This window comes from Cynocephalus volans, chromosome 3, assembly GCF_027409185.1.
Source record: "Cynocephalus volans isolate mCynVol1 chromosome 3, mCynVol1.pri, whole genome shotgun sequence".
NCBI lineage: Eukaryota > Metazoa > Chordata > Mammalia > Dermoptera > Cynocephalidae > Cynocephalus > Cynocephalus volans.
The window spans coordinates 72,632,655-72,657,789 of NC_084462.1; the positions used below are offsets into that span (position 1 = coordinate 72,632,655).

Consider the following 25,135-nt stretch of genomic DNA (forward strand, 5'->3'; position numbering starts at 1 on the left):
ACTCTGAAGCCAAGTCTATTCACGACAGTCTCTGGAGGCAAGTGCAAGACCAGGTGTGATTATCTACCTGGGGAGCAGAGATAACGTCAGTGACAGGCAATAGTCCCTGATCTCCTGGATTCTCCTGTTTCCATCTATTTCCATCTACTGCCGTTGCTTTTCTTCCTCCCTGAGCCACATCCTGTGACTCTCACTTTGACTCCTAGGGCCTGCCTCAGGCTTGTTCACTTTGAAGACCCATTTTGGACTTTCCTCTAGTTCATTTAGCTCGACCCATCTCATTTCATTTCAAATTGCATGCCACTTTAGCCCCACACACCCACAGCTAGGACTGACAGCTCCAGGATTCATAGGGCCCATACAAACTTGGCAGCTTCCCACCTACCCGAGAGGAAGGCCAATGCTTGTTCTATTGCATTGAATAGGAAAGATATAATCCAAGGACCATTTCTGGGCGCCAACTCCATGCCCCCAGTCAACATCTCCCTTCACTCTTCTAGACCCTAATAAGGGGCAAGGACACTTCTTGGCAAGAGAGAAGAACTGCACAAGAAAAGATCTCTGTCAGAAACTTTCTGTTTTGTTCTCAGTAGCTGGGATTGCTACCTAGTTAGCTCTTTTCGGCTATCATAACCTGCAAACCTACAGGCAACTCCCTATTCTCTATCAAGATGAGAAGAAAAGAGAAGGCTAGAGACAGGAGAACTTAAGTATTGGATTCTTTCATTAAAGGTTGTGACAGACATTTCTTTCTCTGTTTACTTTCCCCCACCCCCTCCTTTCTGAGGCTTTCTTGCTTGCTGCTTGTATGCTTGGCCCTTTGACTACACACTTTCTCCACCTACTATAGACTCCTGGCTGTCGTCTATACAGCCCTCCCACTTTGCCCTGCTGGGCTCTCTTGATTTCAAACTAAGAGTCAATACATAAAGTTGGTAACCGCCAATATTTTCTTCTCCGAGAATCCGTTTTATTATTTTTCCTATAGATTCCTTGTATTATGACTATTTTCAAGTCATAGTTTTAGTCCCAAGTTTAAAAATTAAAGATATAAATGGCCAAAATAGAAAGCATTTTAATTAGTATGGTCTAGCACATTTTATCTCATTGAATTATTTAATTCAAGTGCATATTTATAAATTTTTAGTTAAACTGATCATTATTTCTTTTAAGAAATTTAAAATAATGAAAATAACTTGCAAACGCCATCATCCTATCTTTCATTAGCATGACAGAAAAGACACTGGATTTAGAACCAGAAGATTGGACATTGTTAGAGTTCCTGCAGACTTCTTGGCCATGTGATCTTGTGCAATTTATTCAACTTTAGCTTATTCATCTATAATAAGGATAATAACAACCCTTACTTCACAGTGTTGTTGTAAGTATTTGATATAACAGATGTGAAAGTGCTTTGTAAAGTTTAGCGTGCTATATAAATGTACATTTGCTTATCTGACTTCTGGCCTCATGTTTCCAAGACTTTTTCAAAGTTGGCATGAGACCCTTATTTATTTCCCTGGTCTGACCTCCTCATCTCAATCCACTGTAACTTAAAACTTGGAACTGCGTATTTCTTGCTTTATCTTCCCCCAAACAAAGTCTCATCTGCACTAGGAAGCTCCAAGTGACCTCAAACCCAAAGTCAAAAACAAAGCCTTTTCTTCTTCAAGCTGACTTCTCTTAGCAGTCATTTTAGATCAATGATTCCTCTCTACCTTCTCAGTGCCCCAAGATCCCAAATCTTGGGATCATCCTTGAGTATCACTCATTCTGCATCTTTAAAGTCTCTTGCTCACTGAGATTCTTTCCAGATGTCTCAAACCTTTACTTTCAGTCCCCCTGCCATTTTCTTCGTCCAGGCCTATTTACCTCAGATTAAACTTCGAGTTACAAGGACAAGGTCTATGTCTAATTAGTATATTCCCAATACCTAGCATAGTGCTTGGTAAAACGCAGATGTTCAATAAATGTTTGTTGAATAAATAAAAGATAAATGAATTAGTAAATGGATACATGGGCAATTGTAGTATTCTCCCTACTGATTTACTATCTCAGACTGTTCTTTCCCATTTACTCTACATAGCATTTCCATATTAATCTTTAAAAAATGTCACAATTTGACACAAAAACCTTCAGTGGCTTCCTACTTTCTAAGAAGATGAATTTAAACTTCACTATCTAGTATTAAACTCTTGCCCAATCTGTCCCCCACGACCTATTCAATTGTTTCTCCTTTTCCCTCCTCCAAACCCACTGGTCTTCACAATCAAACAGGCCTCCCATGTGTCTTCTTCCCTAGATGGCTCTTCATTTATGCTATTTTTTCCTTCTCTGAAAGCTCTCCCTTTTCCTTTCCACATGCCTGAGCCCAAGTACTACTTTACCCTTAAAAATCCTTCCCAACTAGTGTAGCCCATATTAACCTGTCAAGGTTCTAATCTCCTACTAAACTTATATCACCTTTTAATCATGTGCCACCATGCACTATAATTTACACCGAGTTTGTTTCTCTGACTAGACTCTAAGATGCTTGTGGTAGCGACCTTCTTTTGAATTCCATAGAGCACCAGCCATGGTGCTAGCACATAGTACAAATTCACTTAATACTTCCTGACTTTAATTAAACATGGGCCGAAAAGACAGAGTAATTCAGAATGCCAAAGTAAGAATAAGGGTGAAAGAAAGAGAATGCTGTTTTTTCATTTGTTTGTTTTGTTTGTTTGTTTTCAAAGGATGAGAATGTTAGTTTTAATGTCAGAATCAAGGACTACACTGACCTGCTGAGGTAACAACTGTAAGACACCCATGGAATGACATAAATCATTACTTCAGTCAGGTCAAGCCAGTTAACCATATAAGACACTCCTCACCTAAGGTCAATATGCTGCTTCTGTATCTTTTGCAAAGGACAATGTATTGACATCATTTACAGGATTTTAAGTTCCCAAACAGGTGTACAACTCCAGCCCTATCCTCCTTTCTGTAAGATTTCAGTGACTGCTAAAACAGGAAAAAAGTTTAAACCAAGACTTATTCTTTAAGAAATGTTCTAATTTCTATAACCACGGTAAATTTACTATCAACATACTTTTCTCTTAACCACTATGTTGAACCTCCAAAGTAAAAAGGCCTAACTTTAATTAATTGTAATTAAGAAAAATCCTAACTATGTGACCTTCAATAACTTAGAGAGGTTAAGTTTCAAATTCTTAACCTGTACAAAAGGAATGAACTCCTTTCCAGGGTTGTTGTGAGGACTACCCAGGAGAATATATGTAACACATATAGCACTTGGTCTCCCACATAATAAAGTTAGTAATGTTTGTTATTATCCTACAAATAAAAAGTCTCATTTCTATGCAGCTAAATAAATCAGACTTCAGCTTTGGGTGCTTAAAAAAGTGATTACACCTACATGCTGCTTCTACAACTGAAAAGGGGAAAATATAAAGAACTATTTAACATTTTAATAGGTTTGTGAAAAACTGTTTTCCTGAAGATTACTGCTAACTCTTTCCATCTCTGGGCAGAAAGAAAAAAAGTAACCTTCACCCCTATGTAGTAGCTTAAGCATATCAAACTGGAGGTGAACTAGGGTTGACTATACGAAAGGGCTATCAAGAACCTACTCTTACTAAATAATAAAGAAGGCCCCATCTTTATTAAAAATAGTTGGTCTTGATACATCTATATTTAGCTGCTAAATTCCATTCACTCAACTACCTGGTGCCTGAAATTCTCTTTTCTTTGGTGGTTTAGAAATGCCGCATTCTTCATTATATATTATTCCTAGATTAACAAACAAGGGACACTTTTCCTGCAAGGACACTAAGAAATGGAACAAATACACATTTTGAACTTTTTAATTCAAATAAATTTGAAAGTCTAATGACTGGTAAAATGTAGATCATTTAAAAATGTATGAAATTTTATCAATATGGCCAGTTCAAGAAATAGTTTACCTGTCATGTGGGAACTATTTTATGTTGTTTGGCATAGGTTTTTTTGGTTTTGTTTTTGCTACAGAAGCTGTCTAAAGATTTTCTAACTTTCCTAATCAAGATGTACTTAGGTTTTTTAAACCAATAATTACGCTTAGTTTTGTACTTTAGAAAGAAGAGGTTTTCTTAGTAAAATTCTATCCAGAATTTTGTTTTGCCTCTGCTGAACCTTTCATCAGGTAGTTACAATTGACAAAGCGACATGGCTTTATTAAAATAGTTTTTTAAAATTATTTAATTATTTATTTTGGGCTGGCCAGTTTGGGGATCCAAAATGACTTTATTGAAATAAATGCATTTTCTAATTTCCTTTGGAAAAAAACATGAAGCTCTTTCAAAATGCTTATCTAATACCTTCATATTGCGAGCTTAATAGGTGCAACAGTTATTACTCACACTGAGTTTTAAAATGAATTTATTAAAGAATGGTCTTAGGAAGGCAACAACTTTTGATTTGTCATTAAAAAAAGTTGTTTCTTCATGTTATATAATAAAGGCAATGTAAGAGTTACAAGTTACAGTGTTATAAGCTTCTTTCTACTGGACTTCTCTGATAGTTTAGCACACTGTCGTCATTTCAGCAAAGCTAGAATAAATTTTAAAGTCTCTTCTATGCTTCTCTTCAAAAAGCGATGAATAATAACAGAAGATGGCATAAAAAAGCCTTTTTCCCCCATTCATTTGGTAGTATTGGAGCCAGTATTTTTATCATCACAGGGAACAATTTTAACTTTATCCACTATAATAAGTTCTGTCACCTCTCTGAATTCAACATCATTCAATACAAAAGTCCACACATTATTGCAGAATCCACACATATTTAGAGAGTCCCTGAAAGTGGCTCTGTTCCTGACCCTCTGAGCCAATGTTGAATTTATAGCCTTACCAAACTGAAGGAGAAATTGAAGGGCAAGATGAGGTGATCTGTTGAGACCATACAGCTCACCTACGTTCTCCTGAAGACTGTTTCCTAAAATTGTATGCCATGTAACTGATATGTCATGTCTTAGGAGGAAGAAATTATTTTTCTTATTCAGACTTGCATTGATGTCTTGTGGGGAAAGCACACTTCTGCCACTGAGCAGAGAGAAGCAGGATAGCCAGGAGCCCAGCAGGAGGAGACTACTTCCCCAACCAACTCTGAGAACTGGGTTTTAGACTCACCATATACCCACAAGCTGGTGGAGTTCTAGAGTGTCAGTGTGTTTATACTATAAGGAAATAATGAAAAAATAAGTAAAAAGTGTTCTGTATCATAATGTCCACATCATTTGGATAGTCCCACACTTTTCTTCTTCTCTAGGTTCCCAGTTCAAGATAGGCATTCTGGAATGACTTTCTCCTCTTCACCAAGTACAGCACTTCATATGATCACATGCCAATAATCTGCCAGGAAGGCAGAGGTTAGTTGCTTATAATTCTCCCTAGCTTTCTAAGAGCCATGAGGATACTAAGTCACACATAACCTATTCCTATCTCTGAACCTTGATGTTTAATCCTTTGATTTTGGCTTATTATTCTAACATATACAAAGAGGGTTTTAATTAGTGAAAAGAACATTAAGAGTTGAGAGAATTTGGGTTCTAGTGCTGGCTCTATTCACCAACTCTAAGATCTTGGTCAAGCCCATTAACCTCTATGACCTCATTTTACATATTTATAAAATGAGGATTACAGTTATCAAGACTATGATATAGTTCTTTTAAGGATCAAATGAGAAAATATAGATAAATATATCTCATATACTATCTGTGGAAGAGATAAAGTATTATCATCAAACATTTATTGAGCCCTACCATGTGCAAGACATTATGGTGAACTGGGACTACTGAGACAAATGAGACTTGGTCATTGCCCTTAAGAGCAATGAAAAAATAACTACCGATATAAGGTAGACAATGATGTATGCCAAATAAGTTGTATAGGTACTGAATGCTATGAAAATTCAGAAAGAGTTTAAAGAGCTGAGGGAAAGCTTAATAGAGAAGATGGACGAAAACTGGATCATGAAGACAAATAGAAGAGTACAGTGGTAGGTATCCTCCTAGGTGGCCCCCCATGATCTCCATCTCCTGGTATTCATGACCTTGTGTAATTTCTTCCCCTTGAGTGTGGGCTAAACCTACTGACTCACTTCTAATGAACAGAATAGAGGACAAGTGATTCTACTTGTGAGATTAGGTTACAAAAGAGTTGTATTTTCCATCTAGGGCACTCTATTTCACTCTCTGCGTCTTTGTCAGGTCACAAGCTGCATGTATGGGAAATACTCAGGCAACTCTTCGGATGAGACTGCCTCCTTAAGCCAGAGGAACTTAGCTAAATTGTGCCTAGATTCCTGACCCACAGAAACTGTGAGATAAGTGTTTGTTGTTCTAAGCCACTAAATTGTAGGTAATTTGTTACACAGCAATAGATAACTAATATATGTGCTTTCTAAGCAGTAGGAATGGAACTGTGATGAATACGGAGTAGGCTGAGATGACAGACACTTATGTCTGCAAGGAGGCCCAGGTAGAAATAGGGAGAAAAGGGTTGGCTCCACCAAAGAATGATGGATACCTGTGGCACTACCTTCATGGGGGAGGTGGGAGAGGGAGACAGATACAATGTATACTCAAACCTCTGTTCCTCACTATTGAGTGCTGGGATAGGGCTATGTCTATAGCTTTCCATGATTCCCTGTGCACTATTTCTGAAACTTGACTTCACTGCTTGATACTATTCACTTATGCTGGGTACATATAAGGGTGACAGGGTTTTCAAGCTTAGTACAAAAGCTTAATCTACATTCACTCAAATTTAGGAGGCCTATATGTAAAAAGGTCCAAGGTGAGGTGAGCCCATTTTTTAAAAACTCAATTCTAATTTTAAAAAGTCATCTCTTAGGACATATTACATAATAGATATTACAAAAATTTTTATTATTTTTATTTTGTTTACCCTGGGTACCAAAACCACCTTTCTAATAAAGCACATATGACATTCTACAAACTGTAAATAAAATACCATGTGATCTGAACAGTGTAAAAATTTATTTGCATTAAAATGTTTCTTTCAGGAATTGAATTCAAGATACCTTTCACTAAAAAGCAACAACAACAAAGAGTAACACTAAAACCTAGGACCCTGAAATAATTGTCATGGTGTCAAGCTTTAGAACTCAATAGAGGTAACCTACAATAAACTTCACTAAAGTCCAAATTCTGCCATTAACTTCTTCCACAAAGCTTTTACTGAAATTAGTAAAAAATTAGTGAATAAAGCCAAGAAAATTTCACCTTTATAGTTATCTCACCTGAGTGAAAAAAGTTGTTTTTTTTTTTTTTCATTTTATTTACTTGGCTATTTTACTTACCATTTGGAAGCCTGAGAAGAATACAAGCTCTCATCATTAACAGGAGTCGTTAACACATGATGGTTTACAACATTTAAATACTTCTCAATGTGAATCTGTTACAAAAAGGTCAAAGTTTAGACCATTATAGTGAACTTATACTCAGCTAATTTACTTTGTTTCATTAGGTTGAATCTGAATCGTGTAGTTAAGGCAAAAAACTCAACATGCTATGTGTTATTATATGCCTAAGGTATCAATAGGCATCTCAAGGCCAAACTACTTCAACTATCCCAAAAAGCATAATAATAAAACTGAGACTCAAAGCTCAAGTGACATGTAGCACTCTTCACAAATGAAACTGCACAATAGTCAGTAAATTACTGAGCCAGGTAAATCTACTAGGCGGTAGACATGGAGTAATGTCTTTCTCTTACAGGGACTTCAAGCAAGCATCTGAGGAAAGCATTTAACATTTAGGTTAACAGATTATCTAAAATGGCCAACCCAAAGACTCCAGCTAGGGGCAGCCCTCTCACTATCAGCTAATATAGGACAATGATGTGCTAGTCTGATGAGGCTACAAAGTACAACACATTTCTCACAGCCTCAGGAACTGAGAGATGAAGCTGATTACATAGTAGAGTGAAAGGTGAAGCAAGAGCAGAGAAAATAAGGAAATGAATATTCTCCATCTAGAAGACAGAGATCGATCTTATTTGGAAAATGGACCCTATTATCTAATGCATCCTTATTTCATAAATGAATATTTTCCTGGTCTGAAGATTGGATTCTCCACTGCCCTTAGATATGTTTATAATCATGAAGTCCCTATCTACTTAATTTTTCTGTTCCAAAATTGGTATATTTCTCTGATTTTACCCATTTGATTATAATATTATGAAAATTAATAACTCAAAACACTTAAGCTATTAGGGAAAAGTCAACCCATTTTTCAGAATCCTAGTAAATCCCAGTAAATCTGCATTATATTGATATGAATCTTTTTTGGGTCAGACATACTGTTGGATTGACAGTAATTATCTTTTAAACTCTAAGTTTTTTGTTTTTTGTTTTTAAATCAAACTACATTTTAGGAGTTGCCACTGCATAATCTTACATTTAATCTCCTTAACTTCTTTGTGGAATATGCAAGTATGTAAATCAATCCATCAGTTAATAATTATCATTAACATTCAAAAAAACCAACCAAATGAGAATGCTGGTGACTGCCCTAAATGCAACTTTGTTACAGAATTACAGAGGGCCCTATGAGAACCATAATTCTTTTCTTGTAGAGGCTTCTTTTTCTCCTTCCAGTATTGTATTTAATATCTAAAGCTCTACTTACTCTCAACCCTATTTCAGTCCTTTGGATTGCTGTTTCAAGATTCTTAATGTCTAGAGTCTCTCCTTTTTCTTCATGTTGGAATTTTGTTAATTTCTCCTTTAATTGATAAAGGTCTTCATGCACCTGTAGGTATAAAAATATAAAATATTGAAAGAGTACACACATAATCTACCTATTGCAGTTATTTATGTTATAGGTTTGCAATGTGCTTGAATTGCTAGAGCCATGAAGTTGATTCTATGGTTTTCATTAAAAAGGACTACCTCTACGGTTCTAAGGCATTCTTTATTTAGAATGGCCCATTACTGTCTCTCAGATTTTGAAAAACAAAGCTTTCATACAATTTCTGTTTTTCCTTCTCCCATTAAAAATAGATTTAAAGTAAAACTGTAACTCAACTGGATTCTGCTTTCTTAGGTGGTAAAGCAGTTGAGCCAGAGATGGTAAAAAGTTTGTGCCTGACTCCAATTTCCACAAACTGGTTAAGAGGTAAGAAAACAGAAAACTTCCAGTAAAGAGAGGGTCTAGCAGAAGCAGTGCCTTTCAAAAGAGTATTGTAAGTGTGTTGTCAGAACCAGCTGGTTTTCCATCCTAGCTGGATCCTCCACACTCACTGCTCTGAAGAAGCAGATCTGTACTGCTGTGGCCTTGATTTTGTCTTCTATAGTGAGAAATGAAGATGATCCATGAAGAAAAAGAACATGTTATTACTGTAAATTTTTCCTTCAATTTTTGTTTTCCTTGGAAATGATGAACATCTCTCTAACATCAGGCACCCTCAGAATGAAATGGGCACTATGAAATTGGAAAGCACAAGATTCTCTGCATTCATATTAGAAACCAAACTTCAGATAAATACAGATGGCACCAATTATTGTATGGGCTGCTGCCACAAGAAAAACATTTTGTTATGCAAATTTATGAACCCAACACCTGTTTCAGCAATAGTCACACCAATAACAATCTGCAGACTGGGTTGCTAAAGGCATTTTGAAATGGTTACCTTTTCTCTGTTAGTATCACTGGACTCACACATTGATACAGCCTATGATATTGATTACGTTTGAATGTTCCCATAGAGCCAAGTATTCAAAAGATCAGAATTTGCATCTTTTCACTGATGGGCATCACAGCCTGGCAGACACATCTGGTCATTTGTACTCTGCACAAATTTTCATGTAAAGCCTTCAGGGCTTACAGATTGAAATTTGAACACACCTACTGCTTGCTTGCAGACACTAAGGATGAAGATGTACATTTGATTGTTTCGTCCAAATTACTGCTGCAAGTTGATTTACCACCTATTGTTTGAAAATATTTGAAAAGTACAAAGGGGCAGTTCAAGGGCAAGGCCCTTTCTAGGCCCATATTTTTTTGGTTTCTCCTTTGAATACATTGACTTTCTCTCCTCTACTACTTGTAGCTCCATGCATCTTTCTGTAATTATGCCTGTCGACTGCCAGAGAGTGAAAATCACACTGGATTACTCTCCGGGTTACCAAAGGCTTGGTTTTTTCATCTACCTTGTGTGGACAACAATACTTCTCATAGAGTTGTGAGCCCTGGTACATAGTACGAACTCAATAAAAGGCAGCTGAACATAATTCCTTTCTCTATCACTTACTAGTCACATGATTTCCATGCATACCATCCAAAGTTTCTGAACCTCTAGTTTCTTCATCAATGAAAAGAATAATTACCCTACTGTTGAGAATTATTGAATGAAAATGAGGTAATATGTGAAAATGAATCAAGATAGGCTTTGGTGCGAGACAGATATGAACTGGAATCCTGCTTCCTCCTTTGCTACACTATTCTTGTGAAAGTTACTTAGCCTCTTTGTGTTCTCATCTGTAAAATGGGGATAACAAGTACTTCAGAATGGTGGCAAGAATAAAATAAGTTAAAGTAAGTAAAGTACTCTGTGTAGTGCTAGCCACATAGAAGGACACTGAACAAATGTTAGTTCTCCTCTCCTAAATTGTAAAACCTAGTGAAACACCTTGCATGTAACTGATACTCAGTAAATGTTCATTGAATTAAATTGCTCCCACAATCTTTCTCAAGAGCTTTTTATCCTTCTTGCCAGATATTTTCTCCTCCCCTCTTAATAATCACCCATCTGTTTGTATAATTGCAATAGAGACTGTAGGAAATGTTGTCCCAGAAAACAACGGTGGGAAAAGAAATTAAGTTCTAAATCTCTGTTCTTTTGTCAAATAGATCCAATCTACCATATTGAAATTTTATATCATCTATCATCTCTGTGATTACCAAATACATTGCTTTCCATAAATTTTCTACTTGGAGAAAGATTATTACTTTGACAGTTTGGGGACAGAGCTGCTTAATAAGAAGCCCTTGAAAGATTTAATGCAGCAAAGATTTACTCTAGAATTTAAAACAGCCATGAAACCAGACACCATATCGTCAGAGCAATATAACATTCAATTTTATTAATCTCTGTTAAAGATAGTTTCGCCGAGTCATTCTCAACACTTCAAGTTATCTTTAACCGCATTCATTTTTATACTATATGCTCCTGGCAAATCAGACAGGGAGACTGATAAGAAAGACAGTGAAAATACCAAACTGTCAATTTAGCTTCAATATTTCCAAAGTTGGTGTTACACAACTGTTGGATTTTTGAAATATTATTTCCAAAACTAATTAAAAAGTTAATTTTAACTATTTAATTATTTAGTCCTTGTTGCACAAACATATGTTTAATAGTTGGGTCAAGCAAACATTTATAAAGATATTTTAAAAGATAGCACATAGTTATTAATGAAGAATAAAAACAAATCTTCTAAGAGTTACTAACAAAAAAAAAAAAGCACATAGAAAACATCCCAGAGTCACCATCACACTTCTTCAAGATTATTTCACAAACATGCCATAACCTATTTAAGGATCAACACATACTGATGTATATCGCCTTGGGTAAGTTACCTTATCTCTTTGTACTTTAGTTTCTTCTGTAAACTGGGGCTAAAAATAATACCTGCCAAACACAGTTGTTAGAGCTTAATGAGATAATCCAGAACCCTCAGCACAGTGTCTGGCCCTCATCAATGTTGGCTATTATTTTAATTATAATGATGATTACTATTACTATAGTAAAACTTCACTATTCTGATTAGCTGAGGAAAGATCCAGCTAAAATTGTAATAAAGTCTGAATTATAGACTTGTAAGCGAAAGAAGTTAAGTGTAGTTAACAAAATGCTGCCTAGTAGAATTCTATGTGGAGATAGTATTCGTATTTCCTAAATCAAAAATGAAAACATGGATTTTGGTACATAATCTGACAATGGTACAGAATATTCACAATCAGAACTCTCCCAGAAAATCCAAACATTTAAGGCACATGTTTTCATAATAAGTCACACAAAGAGTTTTAATTAGAGCACTGATTATCTGTATTCAAATATTTTCTCTTAAGTATTTTAGATATTTTCTCAAAACATCACTTTACTATTTTTAATTTGTAAAATTAAAATTGATTTGTAAATTTTCTAAATAATGCTTAGTGTTAGTCCAGCCTCATTAATTTTTGAACAGAGCAAAAATTTTTGGAGACTAAATTAATGACTAGATCGTTATCCAGTCATCCAGAATCTATGGGCCTAATCCTGTGCTGAGTATATGTTGTAAGGATTAAGTGAGTTAAAATATATATAGCACTTAGAACAGTGTATGATACTTGGTAAATACTACATTAGCTTTGATTATTATGATTTTTCTTGGAAATCATATTATAATTTATAATACCATGTAAAGTACTGGCTCTCAAACTTGAGCATGCATCAGCATTATCAGGTTTGTAAAAATTGCTGAGCCCCACCCCCAGAGTTTCTGATTTAATAAGTCTGGGATGGGGACTGTGAATTTGCATCTTTCTTAAGTTCCCAGGTGGTTCTGATGATGCTGTTCCTGGGACCACACTTTGAGAACCACTGGTCTAGAAAGTTGCTTAATGTATCTGATTGGGGCATAGACTTAATATCATATTAGGGTGAAGCAAGTGTAGATATAAAGTACCTCTGCTTTACAGCCAGTTACACACACACACACCAGAAATAATTTGATTGCCTAGGCTAACAATAAAGGAAGTCCACTTATCCAGTAAAGAGAAATCATGTAGCTTTGGGGAAATTGGGTCAATTTACAGTCAGAAGTAGATCTAATCAAAGATATGTATCCTACAATGAGAAAGCTGAGGCCCAGAGAGGTGAAGTGACTACCCCAAATTACCCACCTGGGAAGAATATCAAAGCCGTGGGTCAGACCTCAGTATTCTGACATCAAACAAAGTGCTCTTTACACTAGACATACTGACTAGTGGTAGCCTGTTTGAAGGAAATAGATCATAGACCCAAGTAGAAGTGGAATGCATGTCAGCATGTCTCAGAGTAGTGCTGCATGCTCACAAATACTCAAGATTCACTGGGAAAGTAGGGAAGGTCCTACAAATTTCCTCATTATACATATTCTGTATGCAGAGAAGAAAATTTTACACTATACAGAGATCAGCCTCAATAATCAGGTTAACTTGTAGGTGCTCTCCCTCTACATAGCCCCCCACTTAGTTTGTTCAAAGTAACCCTTCTAAATAAGTGGAGATGCTGATCAATATGGATATGACTATTCTTAGCTTTTTCTGCCCCTCCCATTTCGCAATTCAGCGTCAACATATCTGTTTCTGTAGTGTTGTTTCCTAAGTTGACCAAGCAGCTCCCTCTGGATCCCACTCTGAAGTGAAAAGGCTTCTGGCTTTTAACATCTACTCTACACTGTTCCAAACCACAAGGGGAGTAGCCATTTAAATGGAATTATCTCAAGGGAAAGTGTGAAATTGTGCATAAGAATTGTCTCCAGTTTCTGTTCTCCTTTTTAAGAAATGTTCCAGGTCTGGAGAAAGAGAACTAAGGAGAAACTGAATGGCTCCCATAGTCAATATGAGGTATACTGTGGTGAAGAACTGGCTGTTTCTAGGTAGGAGTCTCCACGAATGTTCCAATTATTTGGGGTCTGTAAAAAGAGGGGGTATGTGCAGTGAAAAATTAATCCTACCCAAAGAGAGGTCTGGCGTTTGCCCTTGGCTATTGAGAGGTGATCCAAGTGCCTGGAATGTCCTGCCTGATAGAAACGTCTTTGTCTGGGGGCTTTGGCTACCAGACAAGTCAGTCTAACAACATATTTATGATGGGGGTTTTGAGCTATGCTGTATCAGTTCCAACCTCTGGAGGAATGGGAGTCTTTAGACTGAAGGCATTATAGTCTGACCTCCAGGGGAAGCTGGAGACTAAAGGTCAGCCACCAGGGCACTACGAAATTGAGCCCCAGTAAAAACTCTGCACACTAAAGGCTCACATAAGCTTCTCTAGTTGTCAATACTCTGTGTATACCGTCACACGTTGTGGCTGGGAGGAGGTAAAAATGTCTATGACTCCACAGGGATAGGATGAGCAGAAGTTCCATGTTTGGACCCTTCCTGGACTCTGCTCTATGCATCTCTTTCCTTGGCTGATTTTAATTTGTATCCTTTCACTATAGTAAAACCGTAACTGTAAACGTAGCACTATCTTGAGTTTTATAAGTCTTTCTAGCAAGTTGTCAAATGTAAGGGTGGTCATGGGGCCCCTAAATTTGTAGGCAGCTAGTCTAAGGTGTGGGTGGTTCTAGGGACCCCTAAACTTGCAGCTGGTGTCGAAGTGAGAGCAATCTTTTGGGGACTGTTTGGTTAGACTTTGCAGTTTGGCTAAACTCATTGCAGGGTTATGGTGAAAGAGAGGATGATAGAAGGTGAAGTAAGATTTAAGTATGATTCATAATGGGAAGTCTATGAAATTGGTGAGTTTAGGGGATTGTATTTTTAAAAAGGCAAATTTAGGGAAGTCTCTCCTGAATGGGAAGAGACCAAAGTTCTGACAGAAAAATTAGACCCATCTGAAGAGTGAGTCCCACTTCAGATCCACTGAGTGAGAATCCTGATAGAATGACCTTAGGCAAATTACTTCAAGCCTTAGTCAAAAGGACCTAAATATGAGTTAAAAGTGATGATATATGTGGAAACATTTTAAAGCTATCATTTGTAAATGTGAACAAACAAAATGCCATAACCATTTCAGAAAAATCTGAAGTGTAACTGTTACAAACTGAGTTACACTGGAGAAGTCCAGACATTCTTGATATTTCCCCCCTCAGATTACAAAAAGTTATTTATTTCCCTGAGATTTTAAATGTGTTACAATTCTATATTTAAGACGTTAACTTGATTTGTGATCCAAGTTATCTTTCATATATTTTTCTGTGTGTTCCCATTCAAGAGTTATTTAGATCTAAAAAACTGGAGTGATTAAGAAAAGCAGTTCACATATTTTAATCTCTCCCCAAATTTATCACCTCCTAATATGTCTGATTTGCCTCTCCCCCATTCCCCGACGTCATGAGTTCAAAATTTTCAGAATATAACATATTCAAAAAGGTTCCTTAGTGTAAGACGGATTTTTCTGAAGTCAAGTTTTCAGGGTGAACGGTCTCGGAATTTTACCAGAGGCAGAGTGGTCGTGCTTCTGGAGCGCAACCTCCAGGGTAAGGCACCGTTAGTGTGTTAAGCCGCGGGGGTGGTCTAGGAGGGCATTTTGGGGAGCCCCTTGCATGTTGGAGGCCATCTGGAAGCGGAGCCCCAAATGAATGGGCGCGAGTGAATCGGCGTTGCTGGGCCTCGCTCGGAAGTGTCATAGCTAGGCAGGGCCGGGAGGAGGCCCGTTTCCCACCTGGATTAAGAGGGATCCGACTGGGTCGTAGTTTTCAGGATCCTGTGCCATGGCTAGGGCCGGGTAGGGATACCTCCCGGCGGAGGCGCGGTGCCCTTCAGCAAGGGCTGCTCGTCGCCATGGCAACACCAGGCGCGGCCCGGCCTGTTCTACGCCGGGAGCGGAAGGGGGAGTGAGGGCGGGGTCAGGGCAGCCGGTCCATTCCGAGAGCGGCGCTCCTCCTTGCCTGTCTCCCCCGCGCGCCGGCGGCCGTGGTGCAGCCCAAGGCGGAAGCGGCTCCGTGACGGAACCGGCTAGCGAGCGCAGCTATGGCTGCTGGCGTGCCCTGTGCGCTGCTCACCAGCTGCTCCTCCACCTTCACCGCAGACCGGCTGGTCCAGCGTGAGTAGCCAGGTGCCTGGGCCGACCTCCAAGGTCCCTGAGCTTCGGCGGGTGACAGCCCCAGCACCACGGCCTCTCTCTGGGCCTTGTCCCCAGCGCGGGCTCTGGGCTCTTCCTCCAGTCGGTCGAGGCACCCAGTCTCCCCGGGTGTCTGCCTCTAGCTCAAACTCGTTGCTTTTCTGCTCGCCAGCTCCACTACTGCGTTCCTTTCGGCTTCCTCTGTAAAGTGAACTAGTCCCTGTCCAGGCTAGTCCACGGGTTCTTGCAAGGATCAATTGAGGTGAACCTAAAGGCGTTCTGGAAATTGTGCTTAGTTACATTGGTGTAAGGTGCTGGAATTGTTGATATTGTTGTGACTTTTGTTGTCATCCCTGAGAGAGTATGTTTCCTCTGAATTCTTGACTATCCCTTGATGTATGTCTTATAAGACTTGTTAGCCTTGTCCGCTCCACTCTGTAGTTATTTACTGCCTTGCCTTCCTCCTGAGGCTTAGGCCGTCCGCCAACGTTAGTTTTTGGGTATTACTGGGCTTATTGCCTTTGCTTCTGGACCGTCGTAGTAGTTGTCAAAAACTGACTAATTCTTGAAAGAAACCCTAGGCAGGGAGATCAGTGTATAGATAGAGAATAGGCGGGTCATAGGCTGATTCTACCACTAAGGGGCTCTGCAAAGTTGAATTATATGTAACAAAATACTCCTGTTTTAAATATATGTTGCTGTGGATTAAATGTCTCCCCAAGACTCACTGAAGTTTGATCCCCATTGTAACAATTATAAGAAGTGTGAAATCCGACTCTGGTATTTGAAAGGTGGAGCCTTTAAGAGGTAATTGGATTCAGTGGCCTCTGGCCTCTGAATGGATAAATCCATGAATGGTTTGGTGGGCTATCATGGGAGTGGCCCTCGTGGCTTTATAAGGAGAGCAAGTGAACCCGTTAATGTGCTCTTGCAATTCTCACTATGTGATTGTCTGTGTGGCCATGGGACTCTGTACAGAGCCCCCACCAAGAAGGCCCTCAGCAGATGTGCCCTTCAGCCTTGGACTTCCCACCCTCCAAAACTGTGACAAATAAATTTTATTTCTTTATAAATTACCCAGTTTCAGGTATTCTGTTATAAGCAACAGAAAATAGACTAATGCATATGTATTCAAATCAGAGCAGTGACTCTGAGCTGTATGATTGTGGGCAAGTCACTTAACCTCTGCCCTTCAGTTTTCCTATCTGTAAAATGGGGATAATTTTCACAGGTTTGTGCTTAACCCAGAGGCTGCCACATGGTAAACATTCCATATATGATAGACACTATTATTAAAGCACATTATCTCTCTAACCCTGATATTTTTCAGTTAACATTACATCAAAAATTAGTACCCATCATATATCCATCTAGTGAGTATACCAAAATTTGCTCAACATTTTTAAGATTCTTGGTGCTTTTTTTTGGCACCTAGCCAGTATGGGGATTCTTGGTGTATTTACCTTTCTAAAAGACATAACGCATTTGGATTCCCATTACTGATAGATGAAAGTCCTTTCAGAGACAGTCTCAGGAGTATTGTGTTCTGGTGCCGCGGTGCTTTATCATTTGCTTTAAGGACCAGAATTGGCAAATGTGGTCTGTCTTGAAGGAGCTGATTACCTGTAGTTGGCAAGTAGTAACATTGTACTTCTGTACAGTGTATTAACTTTATTAGGGAGAAAATTAATTCTGTAAAATAATGCATTTTATTTCTGTATGTAAGTTGTCTCTTAGACAACTCAAATTTAGGTTAAAATTGCATGACCTTTCCTTTGCGATTCCACTAATCTAACTTTTGTTATGTGTTCAGTGATATTAGGCTGTAGTATAGATTTGGACTGAATCTGGTGTACCTTTCTGGGAAGGTTTGGTTCTATTACGTGCATCAGGAAGAGGAAACTTTAAGGTTATCCAATTACTCTTTCCTTCGACATCTGATCTATTTTGCTGCTTTTAACCAACAGTGTAAAATATTTCATAACCCAATAGCCAAGTTTGTTAGAAATATACTTAAAATAAGAATCAGTAGGCCTGTACTGTGGATAAAGTGCATGCATGGACTTTGTGAGAAACATTTTTTTTTCTTTTTGCCACTCAGAGGCCTTATTTACAGTTTTCTGGTGGATGCCCGACATCAGATAAAAGGGTCATTACTGACTTACAATGTAGACTTTTAAAGGGAAGTGAAAGCTCAGGACACTAGAGGGACTTGTGTAAGATTATATATGGTGTGAGAACGGGTATCCATATTCCAGGGCCAGAGTTCTTTCTACCTCACATATATTTTATGAACATTTTATTTTTATTCTGGAAGAGTGTATTCTCTGATAAACACAGAGCGTCTCTGCCCCAGTTACTGCATCTTAAAATAATGACTGAGATACTATTCCTGCCCTCAGGAGGGATGTAGTAAAAGTGTATGCTCCACCTGTGAAAATTAAAATATAGATTCTTAAGTTTTAACATCTTACTCTACTTCCCTAGAAAGAACTTTAGATAGAAAAGTCTCTGGAGACTTGTTTGGTTTTAGAGTATGTAATGCCAACTCAGCAGCCATTGAGTTTCTGCACCTGAGCTAACATCTGGAATATCTGGAGCAAAATTCTTTCCTTTAGTGAAATGTATGAATTTGGAGATCTTAATCATAACATGCATTTATATATATATATATATCAGTATTCTTCCCAAACATGTGTTCACATCATTTAATTTGGTCCTTGTATACTTGTGAAAACAGGTTATCTCCATTTTACAGATGAAGAAACTGTGGCTTGGAAATACAAGGTTTTTTTGACTTGCCCAAAATGCTCATGTAGTAAGGGCTGGGATATATGTTTAAATTCAGGATTTGTATGCATATGAATGAAATGTGTTGGAATTCCTTAGCAATCAGAACTATTTAAATTTAAGATGGTATCATTGGTGTAATAAATGATAGAGAAGATTAACCCCTAAAAGAGGGTTTTTTAAATATGCTCACTTTGCCATTTGGGATGGTTGAAATTTTAATTCTGAATGGAGAGAAAAATAAACCTTTGCCCAGAGGACCTATATTAAATAGACCATTATTTATTAAATATATATAAAATACACTAAATATATATTAGAAAGAGCATTATGCATGCCTGATAGTCTTTAACAATGTCTGGATTATTTTCTTAATTGAGTGAACTCAAAGTAAAGACATTATATATTAGTCACTCCTACTATATAAGATCAACATTAAAAGTAAAGGGTTATTCCAGATTATCTCTAACATCCTTTCTAGATGTAAAATTCTGTTACCTTGTTTAATTACTTTTTTTTTATGTTAGATTATGTGATGCTTCTTAACTTGATTCTGGCCTTCTTAATTTTTTTGTGCATTTTTTTTAAATTTAAAAATCTAGCCTCATTTTAAGGTTATAGTAGGCACTTGACTTGTGAAATAGAAAATTCAGCTTTTTGTATTTGGAATTCAGGTGTGTTTATACATAGAAACAATCCTCTGTTCCTCAGGTGTCTGAAACTGCAAAACCAGAAAGCTCAATTATGTGATGGGTCAACCAGGCTTTGGAGAATTACACAGGCCAAGCCAGCCATGATTTGTGACACTCCTTCTTTGGGAAACATGCATTCTTCTGCAAGACTGGGAGTTTGTTTTTAGGTCTATCAGACTGCTGTACTTACAGAAGGATCTTAAAGTAATTTACGAAGGAGAGTATTCTTATTTCAAAGGTAGAGGTTATTGCAGCTTATCCAACATTGGCAAGAAACAGAATAGGGATAAGAGCTTGAGTCTTCTAATTTTTATTTTTCCGCAGCTTCTTGAGGTATTCCGAGTGGAGCCATTTGGTCTACTCTGGGAATAAGTAATAATTTTTGCTTAAGCAAAGTTGCTTATTTTGTTGTGGTAGGAGGACTCTGCCTTTGATGGATTGTATATTTCCAAGTCTTTATTTTCTTTAAAGGATGGAAGTTTGTGCCAGCAAGATCTACCACAAGGGCAGTTGTCATCACTCTGATTCAGTAGATGGTCAGACTAAACCAGTGATTTCAACTGGTAATGGGGAAAGGAAGTTTGATTTGTTTTTAGCTACGATACTTAATATATTTTTAAATTTTCTATTAACATTAAAAGAGGCCTTAAGATATTTTACGTTTATCAAAACATAAAATGGGACATGCAATCATCAACCTAAGGAGGAGGGAAAGCTTAAATAAAAGTTTGTATTCTCTCCAGACCCAAAGGGACTTAAAAATCATGTCTACATTTTGTTCCAATGCACACGTGTGTGTGTGCGTGTGTGAAATTAAAACTCAAAGAAGCTGTGTTTTCCCAAAGTTATTCAACTCATAAGCTGTGGAGCCAGGATTCAATTCTAGCTCTTCTGTACATGTGAAATTTGATGAACTTCTTGGAATGTGATGAACTGTATGTATTCAAAGTAGAGATAGGGATAGGAGAAATTGCAGTAGAAGATTTTACTACTAAAATGAGAACTTTCGTGGCTGTCAAAATAAGTTTACACTTATTCTTTCACCGTAGTTGGAGCCTTAGTAGATGAAGTGTGACAAGTTAAATAATAAATGAAAATTTCTCTATTGTTGTCCATTTTGTCTCCCTGCTTGTGGAATATAGAACTCGACTATTTGTATGAAGTTTTAGACAATCTTTTAGATATTGTTGACAAGTAAAATAATTATAAGATCTTGTCTTTCCTATAAATGGCCTTCCAGTAAATGGGAAGTGGGTGGAGAGTAGGAGGAGGAATGCCAGAGAAACAGTATTACATATTAGCCCATGCAGTACAAAACCATTTACGATATGGAGAGTATTGTGTCATCTTGGAGGATTCTGAGCATGTCTAGGCTCAGACCTTTATTTCTGGGCCATCTAACTGCTCGATAATTGTTTTTGTGTGGCAAAAGGGAAGAACATCTAGAAAGTATGCAGTCGTCATTTGGTTTAACAAGTTGCTGGTCTTTTGCCCTGTATAATTCCTCAATAAATAATGATACTCAGTAAATAATGAAATCTGATATAAAATCATTTTTATAAGGTTAAAGTATGAAAAAAATTTAAAATTTGTCTGGCAAGAATGATAATCTGGACATGACATTGTATTTATGTTAGAGCCAGTGCACACAGGTACCACAAATGCATCTCTAATAATAACTAGGAAACAAGATTGACATAGGTTAAGATGGACCAGGACAGTTGTGAAACTATTTTTTTGTTTACTTTTTGTTTTTATTTTATTTTATTTATTTATTTTATTTTTTTGTCATTTTTTTCGTGACCGGCACTCAGCCAGTGAGTGCACCGGTCATTCCTATATAGGATCCGAACCCGCAGCGGGAGCGTCGCTGCGCTCCCAGCGCAGCACTCTACCGAGTGCGCCATGGGCTCGGCCCTTTCTTTTTATTTTTAAGAGGTCAGATTTTTGTTGTTATTGTTGTTGTTGTTGTTGGCCAGTACAAGGATCAAACACTGGACCTTGGCGTTATCAGCACCACATAACCAACTGAGCTAAGTAGCCCACACCAGTTGTGAAACTGTTAAAAAGCATCTATGATGTTTTAGGTTCGGTAACAAATAACCTATTTAGGGTTTAGTTTTCCGTACAGACCTGAGAGCAGGTTCTACATAGAGGCAGAGAAAAGCATTACCATGCTTAGATCAAAATCAGTCTGCTTAGAGCAGGAAAATGTGTGATCATTTGGTAATAAACAGCACTAGGATGTTGATATAACACAGTTGCCATTCTGTATGAATTATGGGAATTTTCAGGATTTTTGTGGGGAAAATATTTTGTGAATTGAGCACTGAATTCTATCTTCTCCTTAGCCATCTGACTTGAAGCAAATTAACTTCATTCTATAAATATTTACCTAGTATCTACATGTGTCATTCATTGTGCTGAGGACCTGAAACATTATGTACCTCAGTCACCTACCTCATTCATAAAATGAGGGCATTATCTCTCAGCTTTCATGATTTTTTTTTATCAGCTTTATTGGGCTTTAATTTAAACACTATAAAATCCACCTGTTTGAAATGTATAATTCAGTGATTTTTAATGTATTTACAGATTTGTGCAACCATCACTAAAATCTGATTTTAGAACATTTCTGTCATCCCAGAAGGAAACCTTGTGCCTATTTGCAGTCATTCATTCCCAGCCCCAGCTCTAAGCAACCACTAATGTACTTTCTGTCTTTATAGATTTGCCTTTTCTAGATATTTTATATAAATGGAATCATATGAAATATGGTCTTTTATGTCTAACTTCTTTAACTTAGCATAATGTTTTTGAAGTTCATCCATACTGTAGCATGTACTTCATATTCTATTGTATGGATATACCACATTTTGTTTATCCATTCATCAGCTAAGGGACATTTGGGTTGGTCCATGAATAGTGCTGTTATAAACATTCTTGCAGAAGTTTTTGTGTGGACATATGTTTTCACTTCTCTTGGCTAGATAGACGCCTAGGAGTGAACTTGCTGGGTTATCTAAGTTCATGTTTAGTATTGTAAGAAACTGTCAAACTGTTTTCCAGAGTTGCTGCACCATTTTACATTCCCAGCAGCAATGTGAGAAGATTCCAATTTCTTTACATCTTTGACAACACTTGTTATTGTTTGTATTTTTTATTATAGCCATTCTAGTGGGTGTGAAGTAGTATCTTGTGGTTTTAATTTGCATTTCCCTAATAACTAATGAGGTTGAGAATCTTTTCATATGTATGTAGTCCATTTATATACCTTTTTTGGTGAAATGTGTATTCAAATCTTTTTTGCCCCCCCCCCTTTGCCCATTTTTAAATTGGAATTTTGTCTTCCTATTGATGAGTTGTCAGAGTTCTTTATATATTCTGGTTTCAAGTCTCTTATTGAAATGTACTTTGAAAATATTTTATCCCATTCTGTGGCATGTCTTTTGGTTTTCTTGATAGTGTCTTTTGAAACGTGAAAGTTTTTAATTTCGAAGTCTAATTTATCAATGTTTTCTTTTTCCATGATCCTTTTACCATGTGTTGCCCAATGATGATTTTAACCTCTTGAAGGACCTTTTGGATTCTGGATGTGTTAGCTTTCTGACACTTTCCAGTGTACCAACCTTATTTGCAATATTTGATTACAGGGGCTATAGAATAATGTTCTTCATTAAACTTATTCCATTTTGGGAAATTCATCTCGGACACGTTTGTCTTCTTTTCAAATCAATTAGCATCTGCTGCAGATATTGTTGTCATCCTGAGCAGACATTACTTTTTTTGTAAGGTTTTATTACTTGATGCTGATTTGTTTATGAAAAATTATCATTTGAATTTGAAAATTATTTTCATCTCATAATTGTCCTGTTTATGTATTCTTTCTTCTAGAAAACTACCATTCATAGATTATTTTCAAAGCATCTAAGATTAATTGCCAGGTAATTTTTGTGGTTAATAATCAAAGAAGACACTTGAGATAGATTTTATCAGAGAGAGGTTTTACCAGACACAAATGGAAGACATTTGTATCTGGGATGGGAGGTTATGATGCTTGTCTGTAATGACTATTTTCAGTTCTATGAGAAAGAATAAAACTAACTTTGCTTTCCAGACTTTTATTTTGTTCATATATACAGCTAAGTCATTCCACAGGGTTTCTTTGCTTTAGATCGGGATTTCTCAGCTTCAGCACTGTTGACATTTTGAGCCAGATAATTCTTTGTTGTGTGGGGCTGTCCTGTGCACTGTAGGATGTTCAGTGGTATTCTTGGCCTGTATTCACTAGATGCCAGTAGCATCTCCCCTCTTGTGACAACCAAAAATGTTTCCAGGTATTGATGTATGTCCCGTGGGGGGTAAAATTGTGTTCCCATAGAGACCCATTGCTTTAGATGTATATTTAGAAGTATGATTTTGAATAAATAATAGTAATGGAATTTAGAGCATTCCTGTACACCCTAGATATGGGTAAAAATTGTCCACTAGCTGTGCCATTGGGATTGATAAAGTGGTCTTTGCACGCAGTCCATAGCACTTAAAGGCTGATGGTTCTGCTTAACCCTCATAAAACACTTCTCCATGTTCTCTCCCCCCTTCCTGCCACCTTCTTTATGCTCTTGTTTACATGTTTGTTTCTCACTGTGTTGCGAAGTCTTCTAAGGGCAAGTAGACAAAGTACACTCCCCCTCCCCCCAGTTGTTTTAGGGTGAAGCCGTGGTGACCAATTCCAGATGACTATTGGGAACTTGAGGAAAAGGAGGAGGACTGGGTTGGATTTCCTCTGCTTCAATTATTAAAAGTTTTCCACTGTGATATAAAAAGCCTAAGAACATGTGGAAACGTGAATTTAGAGTGTGAGTAGAGAGAAGGAGTGTGTCAGGGAGAAGTAATTAAATGTTGTGAGCAAACCAGAATCTCTGTACTATTGTTAAGGCAGTGGTATGTTGCTTTAACTCAATCCAGTTATTCTTCCCTCAGCAACTTAATACGACCTGCCATATGGACTGAGACAAATATTGCGTATACTTGCACCAGGAGGCTGGGGTGTGATTACTCAGGAAATCCCAGATATGAATTTACTGGTAATTGTCTGTGTTAAAGTTCCAACTCTAACCTTGCACAGTTTTATTTGTATTTGACAGAGCGGTACCTTTTCTTATAAGACATTCTCATGAAATTGTGGCTGTGAAATTGTAACTGGTTGCGACAGTATGGACCCCTTATGATTTTTAAAGGCCTCTCTTTTGCCTTGCTGAGTAATGAACACTCTGGGTTTCCTATTTTTTCACCAATCACATTTGCTCAATTCCTTTCTTTCGTAATGGGCACTTTCCCCTTCAGCTTACATCAGACTCTGCTGCCTCCTATAATTTTCCTAATTGCTTTCTCTTCTGTCTCAGTATATGCCTTAACAATGGAAAAAACATTTTTTTAAAGGTAAAACTAATATTTATTTAGCACACTGAATTTAGAACATTACAAACATTGAGAATTAAAGTGTTTTATTTCTCTATAAAAAACATATCGAGTCATTCTAACACTGTTTGCTTTCTTCTCATGGCATGTCTTGTGATATGGAGTAAACATCTTTTCTCTGCCTTGGCAACTGGCCATACTCCTTTCTAAGTTTGGGGGAAAAAAATTCAGGATGGCATATTTTAGGGTGTGGTCAGGGGTAGAAGGGAGGTCCAGAGCAGCCTAAAGGAGCTGGTTATTTCCTAATTGTTATATGTTTCTTACTGACTCTCCTCAGTGCCTCTCCAACCTAGCCTCTAG

General features: G+C 37.5%; 2 protein-coding genes and 1 pseudogene across 3 annotated transcripts in view; 1 reads left to right on the forward strand and 2 right to left on the reverse strand.

Annotated features, from left to right (window-relative positions):
- Positions 1-15,524, reverse strand: part of LOC134372573 (IQ domain-containing protein H-like) — a 53,702-nt gene extending 38,178 nt beyond the window's left edge. Inside the window, exons 1-3 of the mRNA XM_063090035.1 lie at positions 15,474-15,524; positions 8,693-8,815; positions 7,363-7,457 (exon numbers count right to left, since the gene is read on the reverse strand). Of these exons, the coding sequence (XP_062946105.1) occupies positions 7,363-7,457; positions 8,693-8,815; positions 15,474-15,524 (269 nt within the window). The remainder of the gene's footprint in view (positions 1-7,362; positions 7,458-8,692; positions 8,816-15,473) is intronic.
- Positions 4,682-5,007, reverse strand: LOC134373858 (transcription initiation factor IIA subunit 2-like; annotated as a pseudogene).
- A 221-nt stretch (positions 15,525-15,745) lies between the features above and the next one.
- Positions 15,746-25,135, forward strand: part of AAGAB (alpha and gamma adaptin binding protein) — a 41,914-nt gene continuing 32,524 nt past the window's right edge. For both annotated transcript variants that reach the window (XM_063090451.1, XM_063090452.1), the window contains exon 1: positions 15,746-15,854. In XM_063090451.1, the coding sequence (XP_062946521.1) occupies positions 15,782-15,854 (73 nt within the window). In that variant the 5' untranslated portion in view covers positions 15,746-15,781. The remainder of the gene's footprint in view (positions 15,855-25,135) is intronic.